Source organism: Cervus canadensis, chromosome 5 (genome assembly GCF_019320065.1).
Source record: "Cervus canadensis isolate Bull #8, Minnesota chromosome 5, ASM1932006v1, whole genome shotgun sequence".
In the NCBI taxonomy this organism is placed as follows: Eukaryota; Metazoa; Chordata; class Mammalia; order Artiodactyla; family Cervidae; genus Cervus; species Cervus canadensis.
Window position 1 is genome coordinate 44,366,648 of NC_057390.1, and position 19,049 is coordinate 44,385,696.

The following is a 19,049-nucleotide window of genomic DNA, read 5'->3' on the forward strand; positions in this document are numbered from 1 at the left end:
ATACATCTAAATATATACAAGTAAATATATATATTTGACTGCACCGTATCTTAATTGCAGCATGTGGGATCTAGTTCCCTGATCAGGGGGTCAAACCCAGGCCCCCCTGCTTTGAAAGCGAATCTTAGCCACTGGATAACCAGAGAAATCCCTAGGTTCATTATCTTGATCGTGGTGGTGGTTTCAGAGTGTATACATACCTCTATCAATATTCAGCAAAATGTACAACAAAGCTAGGTGATGGAATTCCAGTTGAGCTATTTCAAATCCTGAAAGATGATGCTGTGAAAGTGCTGCACTCAATATGCCAGCAAATTTGGAAAACTCAGCAGTGGCCACAGGACTGGAAAAGGTCAGTTTTCATTCCAATCCCAAAGAAAGGCAATGCCAAAGAATGCTCAAACTACCGCACAATTGCACTCACCTCACACACTAGTAAAGTGATGCTTAAAATTCTCCAAGCCAGGCTTCAACAATATGTGAACCGTGAACTTCCAAATGTTCAAGCTGGTTTTAGAAAAGGCAGAGGAACCAGACATCAAATTGCCAACATCTGCTGGATCATCGAAAAAGCAAGAGAATTCCAGAAAAACATCTATTTCTGCTTTATTGACTATACCAAAGCCTTTGACTGTGTGGATCACAATAAACTGTGGAATAATCTGAAAGAGATGGAAATACCAGACCACCTGACCTGCCTCTTGAGAAATCTGTATGCAGGTCAGGAAGCAACAGTTAGAATTGGGCATGGAACAACAGACTGGTTCCAAATAGAAAAAGGCGTACGTCAAGCTTATATATTGTCACCTTGCTTATTTCACTTATATGCAGAGTACATCATGAGAAACGCTGGACTGGAAGAAGCACAAGCTGGAATGAAGATTGCTGGGAGAAATATCAATAACCTCAGATATGCAGATGACACCACCCTTATGGCAGAAAGTGAAGAAGAACTAAAGAGCCTCCTGATGAAAGTGAAAGAGGAGAGTGAAAAAGTTGGCTTACAGCTCAACATTCAGAAAACGAAGATCATGGCATCCGGTCCCATCACTTCATGGCAAATAGATGAGGAAACAGTGGAAACAGTGGCTGACTTTATTTTGGGGGGCTCCAAAATCCCTGCAGATGGTGACTGCAGTCATGAACTTAAAAGACGCTTATTCCTTGGAAGGAAAGTTATGACCAACCTAGACAGCATATTAAAAAGCAGCGACATTACTTTGTCAACAAAGGTCTGTCTAGTCAAGGCTATGGTTTTTCCAATGGTCATGTATGGGTGTGAACATTGGACTATAAAGAAAGCTGAGCACCGAAGAATTGATGCTTTTGAACTACGGTGTTGGAGAAGACTCTTGAGAGTCCCTTGGACTGCAAGGAGATCCAGCCAGTCCATCCTAAAGATCAGCCCCTGGGTGTTCATTGGTAGGACTGATGTTGAAGATGAAACTCCAATACTTTGGCCACCTGATGCGAAGAGCTGACTCATTTGAAAAGACCGTGATACTGGGAAAGATTGAGGGCAGGAGGAGAAGGGGAGGACAGAAGTTGAGATGGTTGGATGGCATGACCGACTCTATGGACCTGGGTTTGGGTGGACTCCGGGAGTTGGTGATGGACAGGGAGTCCTGGAGTGCTGCGGTTCGTGGGGTCGCAGAGTCGGACACGACTGAACGACTCAACTGAACACTTTAAACGCGCATTTTATTGTATATCAGTCACACCTTAGTAGAACTGTAAAGTAGTTCAGGGTTGTGGAAGGGGTCATGAAAGTCACAGGCCCTGAAGCTTCAGCTTTATTGACGTCACTCTCTAGTTTCTCTCTGCTCGTCGTTCGCATTTTTCTGTGATTCCTCTAAATGTGGAATTAAGAGTCGCCACGTTCCTCCAAAAAGGGTATGACTTGGGAATGTCGCCTGGTTCTGTGCAGGGGTGTCGATCTTTGAGGAGCGGAGACTGTGGAGACGACCTCCCAATTCTGGTTTCGGGACACAAAGTGTCTTGAAGACACCGGGGGTCCAATGACAGCTTCTGTTATCCAGAAATTCCGCAGTCAGTAAAAGGTTCTTGCCTCTTTAAACCGGAAAAGGGTAAAGTGCAGTAGGTCCGCCTACTGGTCTCCGGTGCGCTCGCAGCAGCAAAGAGGCCACAAAAAGCAGAGTACTTCCCCGAAGTTCTCTGCGGGGTGATTTGTCCCGGTCGGCGACTCGTAGAGAACCTTGGACTCCATAACAGTGCAGCTTCTGATTGGCTGCTTGCCGCGCGCTCTGTCTTGTCTGGAGGCTGCGCCCGGCGACTCGGCCGGTAGTGGCGATGTCCAGCCGGTCCAAGCGGGAGTCTCGCGGTTCCACCCGCGGGAAGCGCGAGTCCGAGTCGCGGAGCAGCTCGGCTCGTGTCAAACGGGAACGAGATCGGGAGCGGGAGCCCGAGGCGCCGAGCTCCCGGGGCAGCCCGGTGCGCGTGAAGCGGGAGGTCGAGCCGGCGAGCGTGCGTGAGGCCCCGGCGCCGGTGGTCCCAGCGGTGCGGGTGAAGCGGGAGCGCGAGGCCGACGAGGACTCGGAACCTGAGCGGGAGGTGCGAGGTGCGCGGGGCCGGGCTCGGGCTCCTCTCTCGCGTTCTTCTTTTTCTTTCTCCAACCTTCTCTCCCCGCGGGAAAGTCACACTTTACACGCGATCCAACTCGACTGCTTTTTAATGAGGACTTTACTTGTCTTAGTAATCGTAACTCTAATGTTTCTAGCAACATTAATAATAACGGCAGCTTTCGTTTATCGAGTGCCTAGCTTCGGGGCTAGGCACGTTGTTTTACAGGTGTTATCTCCTTGAGTTTTTACAAAACACCTGAGAAATGAGTCCTGCTGTAATTCCTGAAATCAGACCATTCAGAGTGGAGAGCCTGAACTCTGGGCATTTGGACTATACTGCTCTGTCACTTGGAGTTGTAGCTGCCAGGAGGTTTGGATTCTAGTCCGGCCTCTGAGACTGAGTCACTGGTTTGGGAAATGGGGGTTTCATGTATCTGTCCCTCTTTAAGTCGATGGAAGGAGCCCTGGAACCCATGAGTTTTGAGAGCCCTGTCAGTCCCTTCTGTGACTGTACTCTCTGCCTTCTGCTGGACTCATTCTTCTCCTGGTAATTGCTGGAGATCTTTTGGTCCAGCCTTGGTACTCTGGAGTGCGTACACTCTTTTCCGACTTGTTGATATCTTACCAGTCACTAAGTAGGTTTCCATCACGTCTGAAGCTTTTCCTGTTTAAGCTCAGTTAATCTTTTCCATATCTGAACTTGGAACTTCTGATTTGAACGTGTTTCCTATATACTTGTTTTCTGGTGAGTTAGCAGGTAAACATATCACTAGGCTACACTGTAGGGGCAGTGTTCTTTGTTCCAGGATTGTTCATTCTCCAAGACTTTATAATTCTGTCTCTGTGCCTGTTTATCTGTATAAGATTATATTCTTGGGGACTTCCCTGCTGGTCCAGTGGCTAAGACTCCACCCTCCCAATGCAGGTTTGAGCCCTGGTCAGGGAACTACATGCCACTAGATCCCACATGCCACAACTAAGAGTTTGCATGTTGCAGTGAAGATCAAAGAGCCTGCATGCCATAACTAAGACCTGGCACATCCAAATAAATAAAATAAATAAAAGATTATACTCATATTAACTCTTAAATTTCTTGCTTAAGGTTTTGCATTTGACATATTTTATATTATACACAGAGTCTAGGATCGCACCTTGCTCATGAAAAGTACTTGATAAATATTCTTTGAATAATCTAATAATTTCAGGGTATTCTTTGGTTTCTTTTACTTATATATTCTGTCAGCCTCAGGTTTCCCTTTCTCTGAAAGAGAAATTGTTTCTTAGATATTTTGCTTAGTTGTGGTCAGGAGATTGTTTTCTCTGGGACATACTAGGATACCAATTGTGGTTACTGTCTTATTTCTTTTTTTTCCTTTATTTTTATTATGAAATAGATCATAGGTACTAAGATGGACTAAATGTCACGCACATGTATAGTTTAAAGAAGAGTGTGGATATATAGCCTTAAGTCTACCACTTGTCAAGGACTGTGAAGGGTCTGACCCTGTTTGTGCACTACCAAGTTAGCCTGCCACGGTTTCATGGATGCTGTTGGAAGACATCGAACTACTGGGCCTCAGACAGCATTCTGCAGCAATAACAGTAGCCAGAATATAGCAATTATCATCATTTCCTGAGTCAGTTCCTGTAGTGCAACGTGATGAGAATCCATACACACAGGGAGTGGGCGCACAAGACAACAACTCTGAGCTTAGAGAACCCAAGTCTTCTACAGTGGGCCTTGAGCTTGCCTCACCTTTGCTCTGTAAGGACAGATGATCTCTGACTTCCAAGGCTGTACAAACAAACTTCACTATACAAGCATCTTTGGCGAGATAATCTGGAGGTGGTCGGTACCTCTGGTCACAGTACATGCAGAAACAGGAGAGAGCAATGCAGAATTGTCTCCTGACACTGTTCAGCTTCAGAAGTGGTGCTTAACTAATACCTTGTTGTTGTTTAGATGCTCAGTCGTGTCTGACTCCTTGCAGCCCCATGGAGTGCCACACACCAGGCTTCCCTATCCTTCACCATCTCCTGGAGCTTGCTCAAACTTGTGTCCATTTGAGTCAGTGATGCCATCCAACCATCTCATTCTCTGTTGCCTCTTTCTCCTCCTGCCCTCAATCTTTCCCAACATTAGGGTCTTTTCCAATGATTCGGCTCTTTGCATCAGGTGGTCAAAGTATTAGAGCTTCAGCATCAGTCCTTCCAATGAATATTCAGAGTTGATTTCCTTTAGGATTGACTGGTTTGGTCTCCTTGCTCTCAAGGGACTCTCAAGAGTCTTCTCTAGCACCATAATTTGAAAGAATTCATTCTTCGGCACTCAGCCTTCTTTATGGTCCAACTTGCACATCTGTACATAACTACTGGAAAAGCCATAGCTTTGACTATACAGGCATTTGTCAGCAAGATGATATCTCTCCTTTTTAATATGCTGTCTAGGTTTGTCATAGCTTTTTTCCCAAGGAGCAAGCATCTTTTAATTTCATGCTGCGGTCACCTTCCACAGTGATTTTTGGAACCCAAGAAACTAAAATTTGCCACCGTTTACACTTTCCCTCCATATATTTGCCATGAAATGATGGGACTGGATGGCATGATCTTAGTTTTTTGAATGTTGAGGTTTAAGCCGGTACCTTAGAAGGTCCAACAGGCCCCTTCCCAGTTGCATCTGCCTTCCTTGCTTGCTGGGGTAATCACTGTTCTGAAGTTTTTCTGTTTCTATTTTTATTGTTTTATAGTTTATATATATGTAAAACTATAAACTATATATATAAACTATGAACTTTTATAGTTTATATGTATTTACCTCATGTATATATATGAGGTAAATTATAGTTTTACCTCATATATATCCCTAAGTGGAACTGTATTTTATTTTGTATTTATTATAAATGGAATCATACTATATATAGTCTTCTGTTTTGCCCTTTTTTTTTTTTTAAACTAGTCACATTGTTGAGGTTCATTTGGGTAGATGTTCATGGCAACAAAGTGTTCTATTGATGATACCTGTGTGTATGCTCAGCCCTGTCCAACTCTTTGTGACCCCATGGACTGTAGCCTGCTAGGCTCCTCTGTTCATGGAGTTTTCCAGGCAAGAATCCTGGAGCGAGTTGCCATTTCCTCTCTTCCCGACTCAGGGATCAAACCCGATTTCTCCCATTTTTGGTATGTGGTAGGCATGTTGGTTGTTTCCAGTTGGATCTCTTTCAAATATTGTAGCTATAAATATTTTTTAGTAAAATATTCTTGATGCACCTGTGCAGAAGTTCTCTAGGGTAGATATAAGTATTAATGGAAGAGAGATTGCTGGGTCAAAGGGTCTGTATATTTTCAGCTTCAGTCTAGCTGCACTATTTTCTAAGAAATTGTAAGAGTTTACATTCCCACCAGCAGTCTATGAGCCTTCTCATTGCTCCTTGTATTTGTCAACACTTGGAATTGCTTGATTTTGTTTTATTCTCTCTGGTAGATGTGAAGTGGTATATTATTGTGCAAGGAAATCTGCATTTTCTTGATTATTGGTGAAGTTGAGCATCTTTTCATGTATTTGTGGGCTGTCTTCCTCATTTTCTGTTAGGTTGTCTTTTTTAAAAACTCTTCACCAGATTTCTTTATGTAACTGCAAGCAATTTCTTTGTTGGTTTTATGTGTTTCAAGTATATTGTCTCAGTTTGTAGCCTGGTGGCTCAGACTGTAACGAGTCCGCCTACAACGCAAAAGACCTGGCTTCGATCCCTGGGTTGGGAAGATCCCCTGGAGAAGGGAATGGCAACCCACTCCAGTATTCTTGCCTGGAGAATCCCATGGACAGAGGGCTATACATAGCCCATGGGGTCGCAAAGAGTTGGATACCAGTGAGCAACTAACACTTTCACTTTCTGTTAAAGTGGGCATTTTGGGGTGTTTTCAGGCTATTTGTAACAGAACTTGTCCTGATTAGTTTTTCCCATTTTTGTGTTTGTTTGTTTGTACTGGTAGTTGACCATGAGTATGGGTTTCCCATTTTCAGAGCTTTTGATGATTTTCCTTTCAGCAAAGAATGGCCGTGTGGATTCTGAGGACCGGAGGAGCCGCCACTGCCCGTACCTGGATACCATTAACAGGTGGGTAGCACAGGGATGCCTGGGACAGCAGACATACAATGGAATCTTTGTAGAAAATTCTTTGTATTGTATGATATATTCAGAAACTATCTCTTCTAAAGCTTTCTGCCCAGGAAACTGTGCTTCTTGCCAGGTTTTTTAATCTTTCCCCTCAGTTTAAAGTGTCAGAGGGCATGTTGTTTTAGGGTGGCACATGCAGAAAGAGCTTTCAGCTCGTTTTGAATTTGTATGAGGAAATAAAAGGATATATGGTATCAATGGCAATTGCCAATTTAAATTTTTATTGAGAAATCAGTATGTGCTGGGGCTTCCCAGGTGGCTCAGTGGGTAAAGAATCTGCCTCCCAGTGCAGGAGATGCAGGAGACTTGGGTTCAATCCCTGGATTAGGTAGATCTCCTGGAGGAGGAAATGGCAACCCACTCCAATATTCTTGCCTGGGAAATAGCACCAACAGAGGAGCCTGGTAGGCTACTGTCCATGGAGTCGCAGAGTCTGACACCACTGAACACGCACACACATGATGTGCTAGGTACTGCTCTTGGTGCCTGGGATTCAGCAAAGGAAAAACAGACAAAGACATGTCCTAAAGCAGAGGTGGTCTTCTCATCCCAATGCATTCTTTGGTCCCAGATGCATTACAGGATGGTTTTTTCACTTAGGCTCTACTGTAGCCTTGACTACTGGACTTTTTTTGCAACATTGGAATTGCTCTTTGCAACAGTGGAATTGTCCATTGTGGTAGGCACAAACCACTTGTGGCTGTTGAGCACTTGAAACGTGGCTTGAGGAACTGAATTTTAAATTTTATTTCAATTATTTTACATCAATAGCTGTGTGTGGCTAGTGGCCCCTTTAGTGGACAGTGCAGCTTTCCAGGGACCACTAATAATTAATTAGAGTTAATGCTTGAGAAGGAAAACCCTTGCCACCTGTGGATTTACTAGAGGTAACTTTTTTTAAATCACTAACTTGCCTGGTACTCACTGTGACTTTGCACTTGAACAGATAGATCTTTTTGTAGGTATTCCCCTAAAATTCTTCAGGCTTCTGACTTTTTTTAATGGACAAAAATAAAATTTTCTTTTATGAAAGGGGTTATTCACTCTTTTTATGTCCTTCATTTTATGTCTTGTACTTTGGAATGTTGTTGGAGCCCTGTTAATTTAGTCCTACTTGTGGCTTTTCCTCCAGAGAAAGTAATGGGAGATTCTCAATGTGGATACTTGAAGAGGGTCATTGTAGAGATACCTTTGCACTACTTTGGGGGTTGGTGGGTTGGGGCACTATATTAAATGTCTAGGTGAAAGTGTTAGTTGCTTAGTTGTGTCTGACTGTTTGCAACCCCATGGACTGTAGCCCACTAGCTTCTCTGTCATGGAATTCTCCAGGCAAGAATACTGGAGTGGGTAGCCATTCCCTTCCCCAGGGAATCTTCCCAACCCAGGGATTGAACCCGGGTCTCCTGCACTGCAGGCAGATTGTTTACCATCTGAGCCACCAGGAAAGCCCGAATGTCTAAGTAAAGAAGAGTTAATGTTCCCCACAATTTGCATGTGATTGTTGATCTGTTCTTGGAAGGATGCTGCATGACCCTGGGAAGCATGGAGCCAACAGTGCTGCTTTACTCAGGTGCTCACCTGGGCAGCCATCACCATTAACTGTTTCTGTCTTGTTTTCATCTCTTAGGAGTGTGCTGGACTTTGACTTTGAGAAATTGTGTTCCATCTCCCTCTCACACATTAATGCATATGCTTGTCTGGTGTGTGGCAAGTATTTTCAAGGTAAATAAATATTTTGCATTGTGTTTTCAGCATTAGCCACAGGTCTTTGGGTTTTTGTTGTTGTTTTTTTAAGAGAGTAAGCAGCTGTTAAGAGTCATGTCTAATAAACCTTATCTTTGTTCCCAGGAAATTGGAATACTCTTAGAAAATCCATGGGAGGTTCTGTATTTGTCAGAATCTGAATACATGTGAAAGGGAGAAAGAACTCACCACGTGTGAGACTTTGTGGGAAATCTCAGAAGCTCTAGTTTTATTGTTATTTTTTTAAGGTGGTGGCTTTCTCTGCTTAATGCTGGTCGTTGCCAGTGAATGAGGACAGGCGAGGCCACTGAAGCCCTGCTGTCTCCAGCCCCACTGCCTCTGGCCTTGCTGCTATTTATTTAACTTTTCTGTTTGGTTGTTTGGCCTGTGAACCGACCACTGGGGAGAGCTCTGGGATTGGCTGGCCCCTGGTGCTGACCGGCTCTGTGTTTTTTAATCTCTGATATTTTTCTATACTCAGTGTCTTTTTCTGAGAATTCTTTTACTGTAAGGAGTTTTTCATTTTGTCCTTTTCTGAAAATTAACTATAGCAGTTTATTCAGACCAAGCTAGTGCTATTTGCACAGTATAGTGGAGGATTTAGAAGAAATGTAAAGTACATTCCTTGCTCTTATAAGGATCTTATACATAGTCAAGGGTAACACATAAAACTATCAGCAAACTCTGTTAAGACCATAAAGATCACTGCTGGCCCATGTGGCACTGAGTGTAAATAAATAAGGATGGTAGGAGTTGAAATATGCAAAGATCACTGTTAGCTGGAATGTTTGTGTCAAGTTCATGAAGGAGGTGGAGGAGAAACTTGTTCTCTCTATGCAGGAAATACAGAGTTTGAATGGGTGAAGGGTGAAATATTCTAGAAAGGAGTGGTAACGTGAACAAAGGTTACGTAGATATGGGATTGTCCTGAATGTGGGCAGCTGAAAAATTAGGACTAAGTGATGATGGCGATACGTACATATGTGTATGTACGTGTGTTATTTATAATATATATATGTATATCCCTAGTTTCTGATAGCACATGAAACTAGCTTGAATACATACACATATACATACTCACACATACATACATACACATATGCACATACTCACAGATACCCACACGTTTTCCATATTTGTGTATGTGAAATTAGTCCCCCTATGTTTTATGCTGTCTAGAGAATAAAGTGCTATTCTTTCTTGCTAACTTGTATGATGAGAGGAGTTCATGCAGAGATGAATTTTCATGAATGGTGTAGTACTTTGTTTTTGCTGATATTAACATGTTCTGGTACAAAATGAAGAAGGGAAAATTACACGCGATCGGTGTGCTTCTGGAGTTTGTGCTTCTCTCACAGCCTTCCCTCCTTCCTGCAGGCCGGGGTTTGAAGTCTCACGCCTACATTCACAGTGTCCAGTTTAGTCACCATGTCTTCCTCAACCTCCACACCCTCAAGTTTTACTGCCTCCCTGACAACTATGAGATCATCGATTCCTCACTAGAGGATATCACGGTGCGTGTCCAAGAGGATTGGTTTGGAACTAGTTCTCTTGGGAGCTACGTCAGGGCTCCTGGGGGTCTGCCCCACTGAAGGTCAGGAAAGAGTCTCAGTCCTTTGGACTTGGAGAATCTTCTTTCCCTTTGGGAGGAACCAGGGAAACTGAAGAAAGAGGTCATGTGTGCTCAGTCGCGTAGTCATATCTGACTCTCTGGGATCCCATGGACTGTAGCCCACCAGGCTCCTCTGTCCATGGGGTTTTCCAGGCAGGAATACTTGAGTGGGTTGCCATTTCCTCCTCCAGGGGATCTTCCTGACCCAGGGCTCAATCCTACTTCTTCTTCATTGGCAGGCAGATTCTTGACCACTGAGCTGCCTGGGAAGTCCCACAATTCGTAGTCATGGCCCATGGTCTGCAGCCTAGCTATCATTTCGTTTTTTAGTTAGGACTGAAGAAATAAGGCTCCTTTCTAATTGGAGTGAAAGCATTTTTGTGAAATAAATTACCCTTCCACACATTGGTGTAGTGATGTGAATTGAGCCTGGTATAGCCAGGTGTAGGACAGAGATTTATACCAGTTCACAGCTCCTTTTGGACTTCCCAGGTGGCCCTAGTGGTAAAGAACCTGCCTGCCTATGCAGAAGACTAAGAGACATGCGTTCGCTCCCTGGGTGGAGAAGATCCCATGGAGAAGGGCATAGCAACCAATTCCAGTATTCTTGCCTGGAGAATCCCCATGGACAGAGGAGCCCGATGGGCTCTAGTCCATAGAGTCGCAAAGAGCTGGACACAACTGAAGTGACTTAGCACACATGCACGGCTCCTTTTGACATGATGTGGCCAAAATGGCCAACATGTTCCACCTGCAGGCTCCGATTTGTGCCTTATGCCAGGAGTCCCTGTACTTAAGTGGGGAGCCTGGAAAATCCTCTTGGGCTTTGATTACTGTTGGAACTGTTGATTATTGTTTTCCTTTTCAGCAAGTGGCTGCATGTTCAGTAGAGTGGAATGCTCTATTTAAGGAAAGGTTGGTGTTCAGAGTGTTTGAAACACTACTTACCTCACTTCCATAAGTTTCATAGTCCTGTTAAAATTGAAGTTTTAAGTGGTTATACACAGAGGGAGAAACTGAAAGGAATTCAAGCTTATTTTTATTAAATTCAAGCTTTCAAAGTGAGTCAGTGGTGACTTCTCTGGTGGTCCAGTGGTCAAGACTATGCCTCCAATGCAGAGGGTGCAGGTTCGATCCTTGGTCTGGGAGCTGGGACCCCACATACCTCTTGGCCGAAAAACCAAAACATAAAACAGAAACACAGTGAGTCAGTGGCGCCCTCTGACCAGGCTGTGACCTAATGACCCTCGTAACTCTAGGACTGGGAAGGGTCTGATCCTGCCCCTCCAGTCGCAGGGAGTCACAGCATCTCAGACCTCCACAGAGAGGGGGAATGACATTCCTGCTTATGCATCGGCCCACGTGCTGACCCTGCGTGAGCTCCTACCTGGAACTCAGACTCCTGCCGCCTGCAGACTTGAGTATCCTGCAGTTTCTCACTGTTGTTTGTTATGGGGTTGGCCAGACATGCTCTCTGAGGGAAGGCCTGGGACTCAGTGATTTTGGGTTTTTGATAATCACCTCTTTATGGATGAGCAGTGTGCAGTGGGCCCATTCCATGTCACCTCCATCCTTAGACCTACTGTTGGGAACCCTTTGGGTGGCTGTTCATGGCAAAGTATTTTTTGCTTTTGGTAGAAATTGCTGTTGCAAATATGTCCTGTCAGCTCTATAGATTGTCCTAAAACAATTTGGAATTTTCTTTTGTTTTGCAGTATGTGTTGAAGCCCACTTTCACAAAGCAGCAGATCGCTAACTTGGACAAGCAAGCCAAGTTGTCCCGGGCATATGATGGCACCACTTACCTGCCAGGTATTGTGGGCCTGAATAACATAAAGGCCAATGACTACGCCAACGCCGTCCTTCAGGTAGGGTAGGATGGGATGGGAACTGTGCGGGAGGGGGCAACCTAGGAACACTGAAGGTCAGCCAGGAAACGACTGCTTTCTGGTGGAGTCTGGTGACCTGGTGGTCCTCAGATCCTGATTCTTTGCTGGGAACTCTGCTGGCCTATTTGTTCTGCACCAAGCAGAACTCTCCTGTGTCTGCTTGAGGGCTGCTGCCAAATGGTGGGCCTGTTTCAGCCTCTGGAGTGTATGGGGAATGAGGGGTAGAATCTGCCTGTGGCCTGCAGGACCGAATAAGAGACATGTGTGCTAGGTGATGCTTTTTTTTCCCCATGGTGTAGATGTTCATTGTGTTGGCTCTGAGGTGTCACTCTCCTGTCCTTGTGTGTAAACCCTGAAATGGGAAAAGCAGAAAGCCAAAGTTGTCCTATTTTCAATTAAGTTTTGCTTTTAAAAAAAATCACATGAGTAATAGTGTACATTGTAGAAAATATTGATAAGAGTAAATAAGAAAATTAACAGTAATTCTGCCTCACTCAAAAAAAAATGATTAAACTACAAACAAATTGCAGAGAGTGGGGAAGAAAGATACAGAAAGTATAACATGAGAGCTTTATTCCTTCTGTCCTGGGGTAGTTAACAGTATAGAGAGCCCCAGAACTGTTCTAAACACACACACATATGCGCGCGCGCACACACACACACACACACACACACACACAGAGGCATAATGTCATGTGGCAATATTATGGTTTATTTTATTTTGTTATTCCTCAATTGATAGATAAAATTTCACTTGTCTCAGGGTTTTTTCTGTTACCAGTGTTGCAGTGTGTATCCTTCAATATATATAGTCTTGCACTTTTTGTGACACTCTTACATTTTGTTTTATTTCTTTTCTAGACTTTTCAAATACTTGGATTTTTAATCTAGAAAGTAACATAGTATATGTGTGTATCTTTGTATATATTTCAACTTAAAAGCCTATTGTGAAATCAATAAATATTCTTGTACAGCATCCTTAATGATTACATGTCATTCTGTTTTGTTGAATTTGATTCATTCAACCTTCACTTCTTGTATTAATGCACTGTGAGCCTTGATTCTAGGCTATAGAGGAGTTGTACTGGTTTATAAACCCACCAGCCACAGAAAAGGCTGCTCTTTTTTTTTTTTTAATTGAAGTATAGTTGACTTACAATGTTGTGTTAGTTTCTGATAAACAGCAAAGTGAATCAGTTATAGATATTTATTTTCCTCTTCATATTCTTTTCTCTTATGATTTACTACAGGATATTGAATATGGTTCCCTATGCTATACAGTAGGACCTTGTTGTTTATTTTAAATATGGTAATTTTTATTTGCTAATCTAAAATTTCTAATTTATCCCTTTTGGTAACCATAAATTTGTTTTCTGTGTCAGTGAATCTGTTTCATAGATAAATTGTGTTGTGTATTAGATTCCACATGTAAGTGATATCATATGGAATTTTTCTGTTTCTGGCTTTACTTAGTATGATAATCTCTAGGTCCATCCATGCTGCTGCAAGTGGCATTATTTCATTCTTTTTTTTTTTTAACGGCTGAGTAGTATTCCGTGTGTGTGTGTGTGTGTGTGTGTGTGTGTGTGTGTATCACATCTTTATTTATCTGTCGATGAACATTTAGGTTGTTTTCGTATCTTGGCTATTGTATATAGTGCTTTCATGTATATTAGGGTGCATGTATGCCCAGGAGTGGAGTTGCTGGATCTTATGGTAACTCTATTTTTAGTTTTTTAAGGAACCTTTATGCTGTTCTCCATAGTCGCTACACCAATTTATTGATACATTTCTACTAACAGTGTAGGAGGAGTCCCAAAGGGGTGTCACATTGTCACTTTTACCATTAAAAAAAAGTTCTTCCATTTTGATGGAAGAACTCCATCAAAAGTATCTCCATTTTAACTTACTTTTTAAAATTAATTTCTAAAGTTGATTCTTACATTTTTTCATGAGTTGTGGGCCTTATGTGCTCATTTTTCTATGTGTTACACTATATTGAGTTTTATTTTATTTTATTTTTTTATATTGAGTTTTAAAAGTATGTGTATATTTATATATATATATATGTGTGTATGTGTGTGTTGCACATATTCTAGTTCTTATTTGGTTGGCCTTTAAACTTTGTGTATGGTATTTTTGCATAAAGAATTGGGTAAAACATTGCAAAAACATATCTCTTGAGTTTTGCCATCTGCTGTTGGTGTCATGCCTGGTCCCTTGTTGTTTGGTCGCTAAGTTGTGTCCGACTCCTTGTAACCCCATGAATTGCAGCATGCCAGGCTTCCCTGTCCTTCATCTCCCGGAGCTTGCTCAAACACGTCCACTGAGTCGGTGATGCCATCCAATCATCTCATCCTCTGTTCACTTCTTTTCCTACCTTCTATCTTTCCCAGCATCAGGGTCTTTTCCAGTGAGTCAGCTCTTTGCATCAGGTGGCCAGAGTACTGGAGCTTTAACTTTATTTATTTATTTTTTTTGATAGTGGAGTGCAGTTTATTATACTGGCGGGTCCAAGGCAGAGTCTCCTCTTAGCCAAGGACCCCGACCAGCATTTGTGAAAATCTTTTATACCCCATGTGTACGTGTCCAAACCCACCAGCCCAAATCCCCTGAGGCTTACAAAGGAAGGGTAAATACAATCACAATAACCCCATCATTCACATGTTATGTGTTCAAACAGTTAATAATCAATAAGCCCGTGGTTATATTCCAACATCCTTCCAATGAATATTCAGGGTTGATCTCCTTTAGGATTGACTGGTTGGATCTCCTTGCTGTCCAAGGGACTCTCAAGAGTCTTCTCCATACTGCAGTTTGAAAGCATCAATTCTTCAGTGCTCAGCCTTCTTTATGGTCCAACTCTCACATCCCTACATGACTGCTGGAAAAAAATCATAGCTATGACTATACAGACCTTTGTCAGCAAAGGTCTTTTTAATACACTTTTTAATACACTATCTAGGTCTGTCATAGCTTTTCTTCCAAGGTGCGAGTGTCTTTTAATTTCATGGCTGCAGTCATCATCTGCAGTGATTTTGGAACCCAAGAAAATAAAGTCTTTCACTGTTTCCAGTGTTTCCTCATCTATATGCCATGAAGTATTTGGACCAGATGCCTTGATCTTAGTATTTGAATGTTTCTGGTCCTTGGAAAGGTTGAGTTCTTAGATGGAGAGAGATTTTGCTGACTTTTCCTCTTACAGCCTCTCATGGCTTTGTGAAGACTATTCGAGGACAGATAGGGTTTTGAATACAGTCAGGGAAGTTGTGACTTTGTGATGGATTTTAGCCCCTATAGGAAGTTCTTTTTATTTATACATGTAAGTAGATGAACAAATCCTCTGTGATGTTTCCACTAAAATATTACTGAATGGACCAAGTAGTCCACAGAGCTGATTAATTTCTCTCTGAGGACACCTGCTATTTGTGTTGTCACTGAAGCCAGGGAGCAACCTCTGTCCACAGTGGAGCATGAATAACAGAACTAGGATAAACTTTATCCACACGCTTTTCCTTTTGAGAGTAACTCGCAGCAGGAAGGGCTTCCCTTGTGGCTCAGCTGGTAAAGAATCCGCCTGCAATGCAGGAGACCTGGTTTTGATCCCTGGGTTCAATCCCTGGGCTGGGAAGATCCCCTGGAGAAGGGAAAGGATACCCATTCCAGTATTCTGGCCTGGAGAATTCCATGGACTACAGTCTGTGGGGTCGCAAGGAGTTGGACATGACTGAGCAACTTTTACTTTCAGTTTCTCAGCAGGAAATCCTTGTTTCTTTAGCTGAGCTAAACTTGTAGACTTTCGGGCTGTTGCTTCAGTCATGTCCAACTCTTCGCTACCGCATGGACTGTAGCCCGCCAGGCTCCTCTGTCTATGGGATGCTCCAAGCAAGAATACCAGAGTGGGTTGCCATTCCCCCTCCATGGTATCTTCCTGACCCAGGGACTGAACCTGCATCTCCTGCGTTGCAGGCAAATTCTTTACTGTTTGAGCCATCAGGGAAGCCCCAAACTTGTAGAGGCTTTCCTGATCACCTCTATCATTATCCTGAGTTGCCCCCTGAATTGTTTTCCCCAGAGATGCCTGGGTTTATATATTTAGCAGCATTTTTCCATACTCCTTGCTAAAGGGATTACCCTGTCAAAGAAAGTTGTGCTCATGGTAAGCACAATGCTGATGAGGATTCATGACCCTATCAGAAAAGACCTGAGACTGTATTTATTTAGGGTCTGTTCTGTGGTCTCCTTCCCCATTTCATATATCACACTAATAAGCATGTGTTTCTTCCTGAACTAACATGGTGGGTCTTTATCTTTTTGCTTAATGAGATAAAATTAATTTCTATTCTCTTAAACTCTTTGACTATTTATCCATCATAACAGAGTACATTTATTTTTATATACAGTTGTATGGCTTTATTACCACCCTCTTAATACCACGTGTGGGAAAGACACCTTTACTTTAGAAGCAGTTTTTAGAAGAGCTTAAGTAGATGAGCCTAAGTCCCAGGGGTCGGGCCGAAGGGCTGTGGATTAATTGGAATGTTTGATTTCCAGGCTCTGTCTAACGTTCCTCCTCTCCGGAACTACTTCCTGGAAGAAGACAATTATAAGAATATCAAACGTCCTCCTGGGGATATCATGTTCTTGTTGGTCCAGCGTTTCGGAGAGCTGATGAGAAAACTCTGGAACCCTCGCAATTTCAAGGCACACGTCTCTCCCCATGAAATGCTGCAGGCTGTTGTCCTCTGCAGCAAGAAGACTTTTCAGATCACAAAACAGGGTAAGGAAGGAGTAATTCGTGTCTTCTGACTTTTGGGCAACAGCACTAGTTTGGTGAGCACATTTACTTCTACTTTGCAGTGAACTCTGCAGCAGCCGGAGCGAGTGGCCAGTGCATAGCATGTTCAGGTTCCTCACTCTTCCTTCACCAGCCTGCCCTGCCCAGAGTCCCAGGGCTTGTCAGCTGGATAGGAAGTCTGTCTCATTTGCTGAACTAAACTACGACTCGGGAAAACCAGGAGGCTGGAAAAGCCACCAACCATTATTAAGTGCCTGCCACTTTTGCTTCTCATTTTGTCATGTCGCAGACTGTTCTATTCTGACTGTTTTTATCCCTCCAAACCCAGTGATTTATTGCCACACGAGTAGCTCATAGTCCCTGGATGTGATATGATACTCTCTAGTTTCCAGGTCAGTTGATTGACCATTCACTGATGGTGCTAGTTTTTAATGCTGCAGGGTTAAAAAACACAGTTTTTTCCTTCCAGGAGCTCCTGTTCTAGGGGGGAAGATAGTTCTGTAGAAAGATGATTATAGGTGTTAAGTGCTGTGATAGCAGAAGCACAGCATGCTGTGGGAGGGTACATAGGGCAAAGAGGCCTGTTGAACACATGGGAGGTGAGCTGAGGTTCAGAGAGAAGGAAGAGACACCTGAGTTTTAGGCAGTGGGGAGACAGGCTGGGGGTGGGCGTTCCAGGTAGAGAGGACACTGGACAGGAGCATGGAGGTGCCTGGCACAGAGAGAGGACCTCTTGTAGCCAGACCTTTGGATCCAACAATGAGTGCCTAGATGGACCAAGTGGTTCAGTTTATTTTCCACGGCTATAAGGAACTTGGATTACATGTGGGGAGTCAGTGAAAGCTCTTAAGTAAGATATGCTGTCACATGTTTGTTTTAAAACATTCTTGTTGAGGAGTGACTTAGAAATTCAGTAATGGCTATTATTATTATTTTAATATTTTGACTGAGCTGTGTGACTTTCAGGATTTCAGTTACCTGACCAGGGTTGGAACCCGGTCCATGGCAGTGAACGTGCTGATTCCTAACCACTGGCTCCCAGGGAACTCCCAGTAATGACTTTTGATGGGTGATGAGACTCAGGGTTGGAATAGAGATGATGACTGAAGGTTCTGGTTGAGCCAGATAGTCTAGGGGGTGAGTAAAGGTCAGAAGACTAAGACCTTGGCCTTGAGGAGTGTCAGTGTGTAGTGGCCAGATAGAGGAGGTTGCCCACTGGATGGGATGGCCGGAGAGGAAGGAGGAAAACTTAGAATGTGGAATCATGCCAACCAGCGTGTGGTTTGGACTTTCATTCGGTCTGATGTCCCACCTCTCCTTTTCCAGGGGATGGAGTTGATTTTCTGTCCTGGTTTTTGAATGCTCTACACTCAGCTCTGGGGGGCACGAAGAAGAAAAAAAAGAGTAAGTCGTGTTATTTTGTGAAGGAGAGCACTTTTTTGTTTGCTTCTTTTTGGAAACGCTTTGCAACTTTTCATCCTTTTTTCTTACCTGTGTATTTTTTGTGTTAGGGTAGAGTCTCTGTACACATGGGCTAAATCTTGTTCCTGAATAGTTTCCTTTCCATTTTTCTTTATTAGAGCATGCTTGTATATAATGGTATTTTTAAAAAGTAGAAATGGATATGATTGTACTCTAGAAATCCTGACCTAGTTTTAAACTGAGAGGCTGGGCAATGTGTTGTAGGCATGCTGGTGGGCTGGTGGGACCAGAGTGAAGACTATAGTCCTCAGGCCTGGCTGCTTCTTCAGAATAACAGACTAAAAGCTAGTTTCTTGCCTTGAGCCTATACTTGGAGAGATAGGCTGGACTCCCTGTATAGTCTCAGACCTTGAGTCCCTGTGTTCTTAGCATCCAGGTTGGCTTAGCGGTAGTTGGACATTTTTCAAGAATGCCTTAAATAACTCTTAGCTTAGAGACTGCCGAACCAGGTAAGTTGTTTTGGAGACCTAACGCAGTTTTCTCCTCTCTGTGTTCTGATGGTGTTGGTTTCTTGATATGGGATTATGGCCTGGTGCTCTTTTTACCAGATGGCCCTGCTCCCTCTTTAGGTGTCTTCAGCCTGTCCACCCCATCCATCTTGGGGAGAAGAAAGACATAGAATAATTGTTAAAAAAATATTTATTTATTTGGCTGCACTAGGTCTCAGTTGCGTGTGGCGTACAAACTCTTAGTTTTGGTATGTCGGATCTAGTTTCCTGACCCGGGATCAAACCAAGGCCCCTACGTTGGGAGCACAGAGTCTTAGAA

At 43.2% G+C, this 19,049-nt stretch overlaps 1 protein-coding gene across 1 annotated transcript in view; it reads left to right on the forward strand.

The window, feature by feature from the left end:
• The first annotated feature begins 2,249 nt into the window (after window positions 1–2,249).
• Window positions 2,250–19,049, forward strand: part of USP39 (ubiquitin specific peptidase 39) — a 35,067-nt gene continuing 18,267 nt past the window's right edge. Inside the window, exons 1-7 of the mRNA XM_043468723.1 lie at window positions 2,250–2,578; window positions 6,628–6,697; window positions 8,385–8,479; window positions 9,878–10,014; window positions 11,828–11,980; window positions 16,556–16,781; window positions 18,126–18,203. Of these exons, the coding sequence (XP_043324658.1) occupies window positions 2,311–2,578; window positions 6,628–6,697; window positions 8,385–8,479; window positions 9,878–10,014; window positions 11,828–11,980; window positions 16,556–16,781; window positions 18,126–18,203 (1,027 nt within the window). The 5' untranslated portion in view covers window positions 2,250–2,310. The remainder of the gene's footprint in view (window positions 2,579–6,627; window positions 6,698–8,384; window positions 8,480–9,877; window positions 10,015–11,827; window positions 11,981–16,555; window positions 16,782–18,125; window positions 18,204–19,049) is intronic.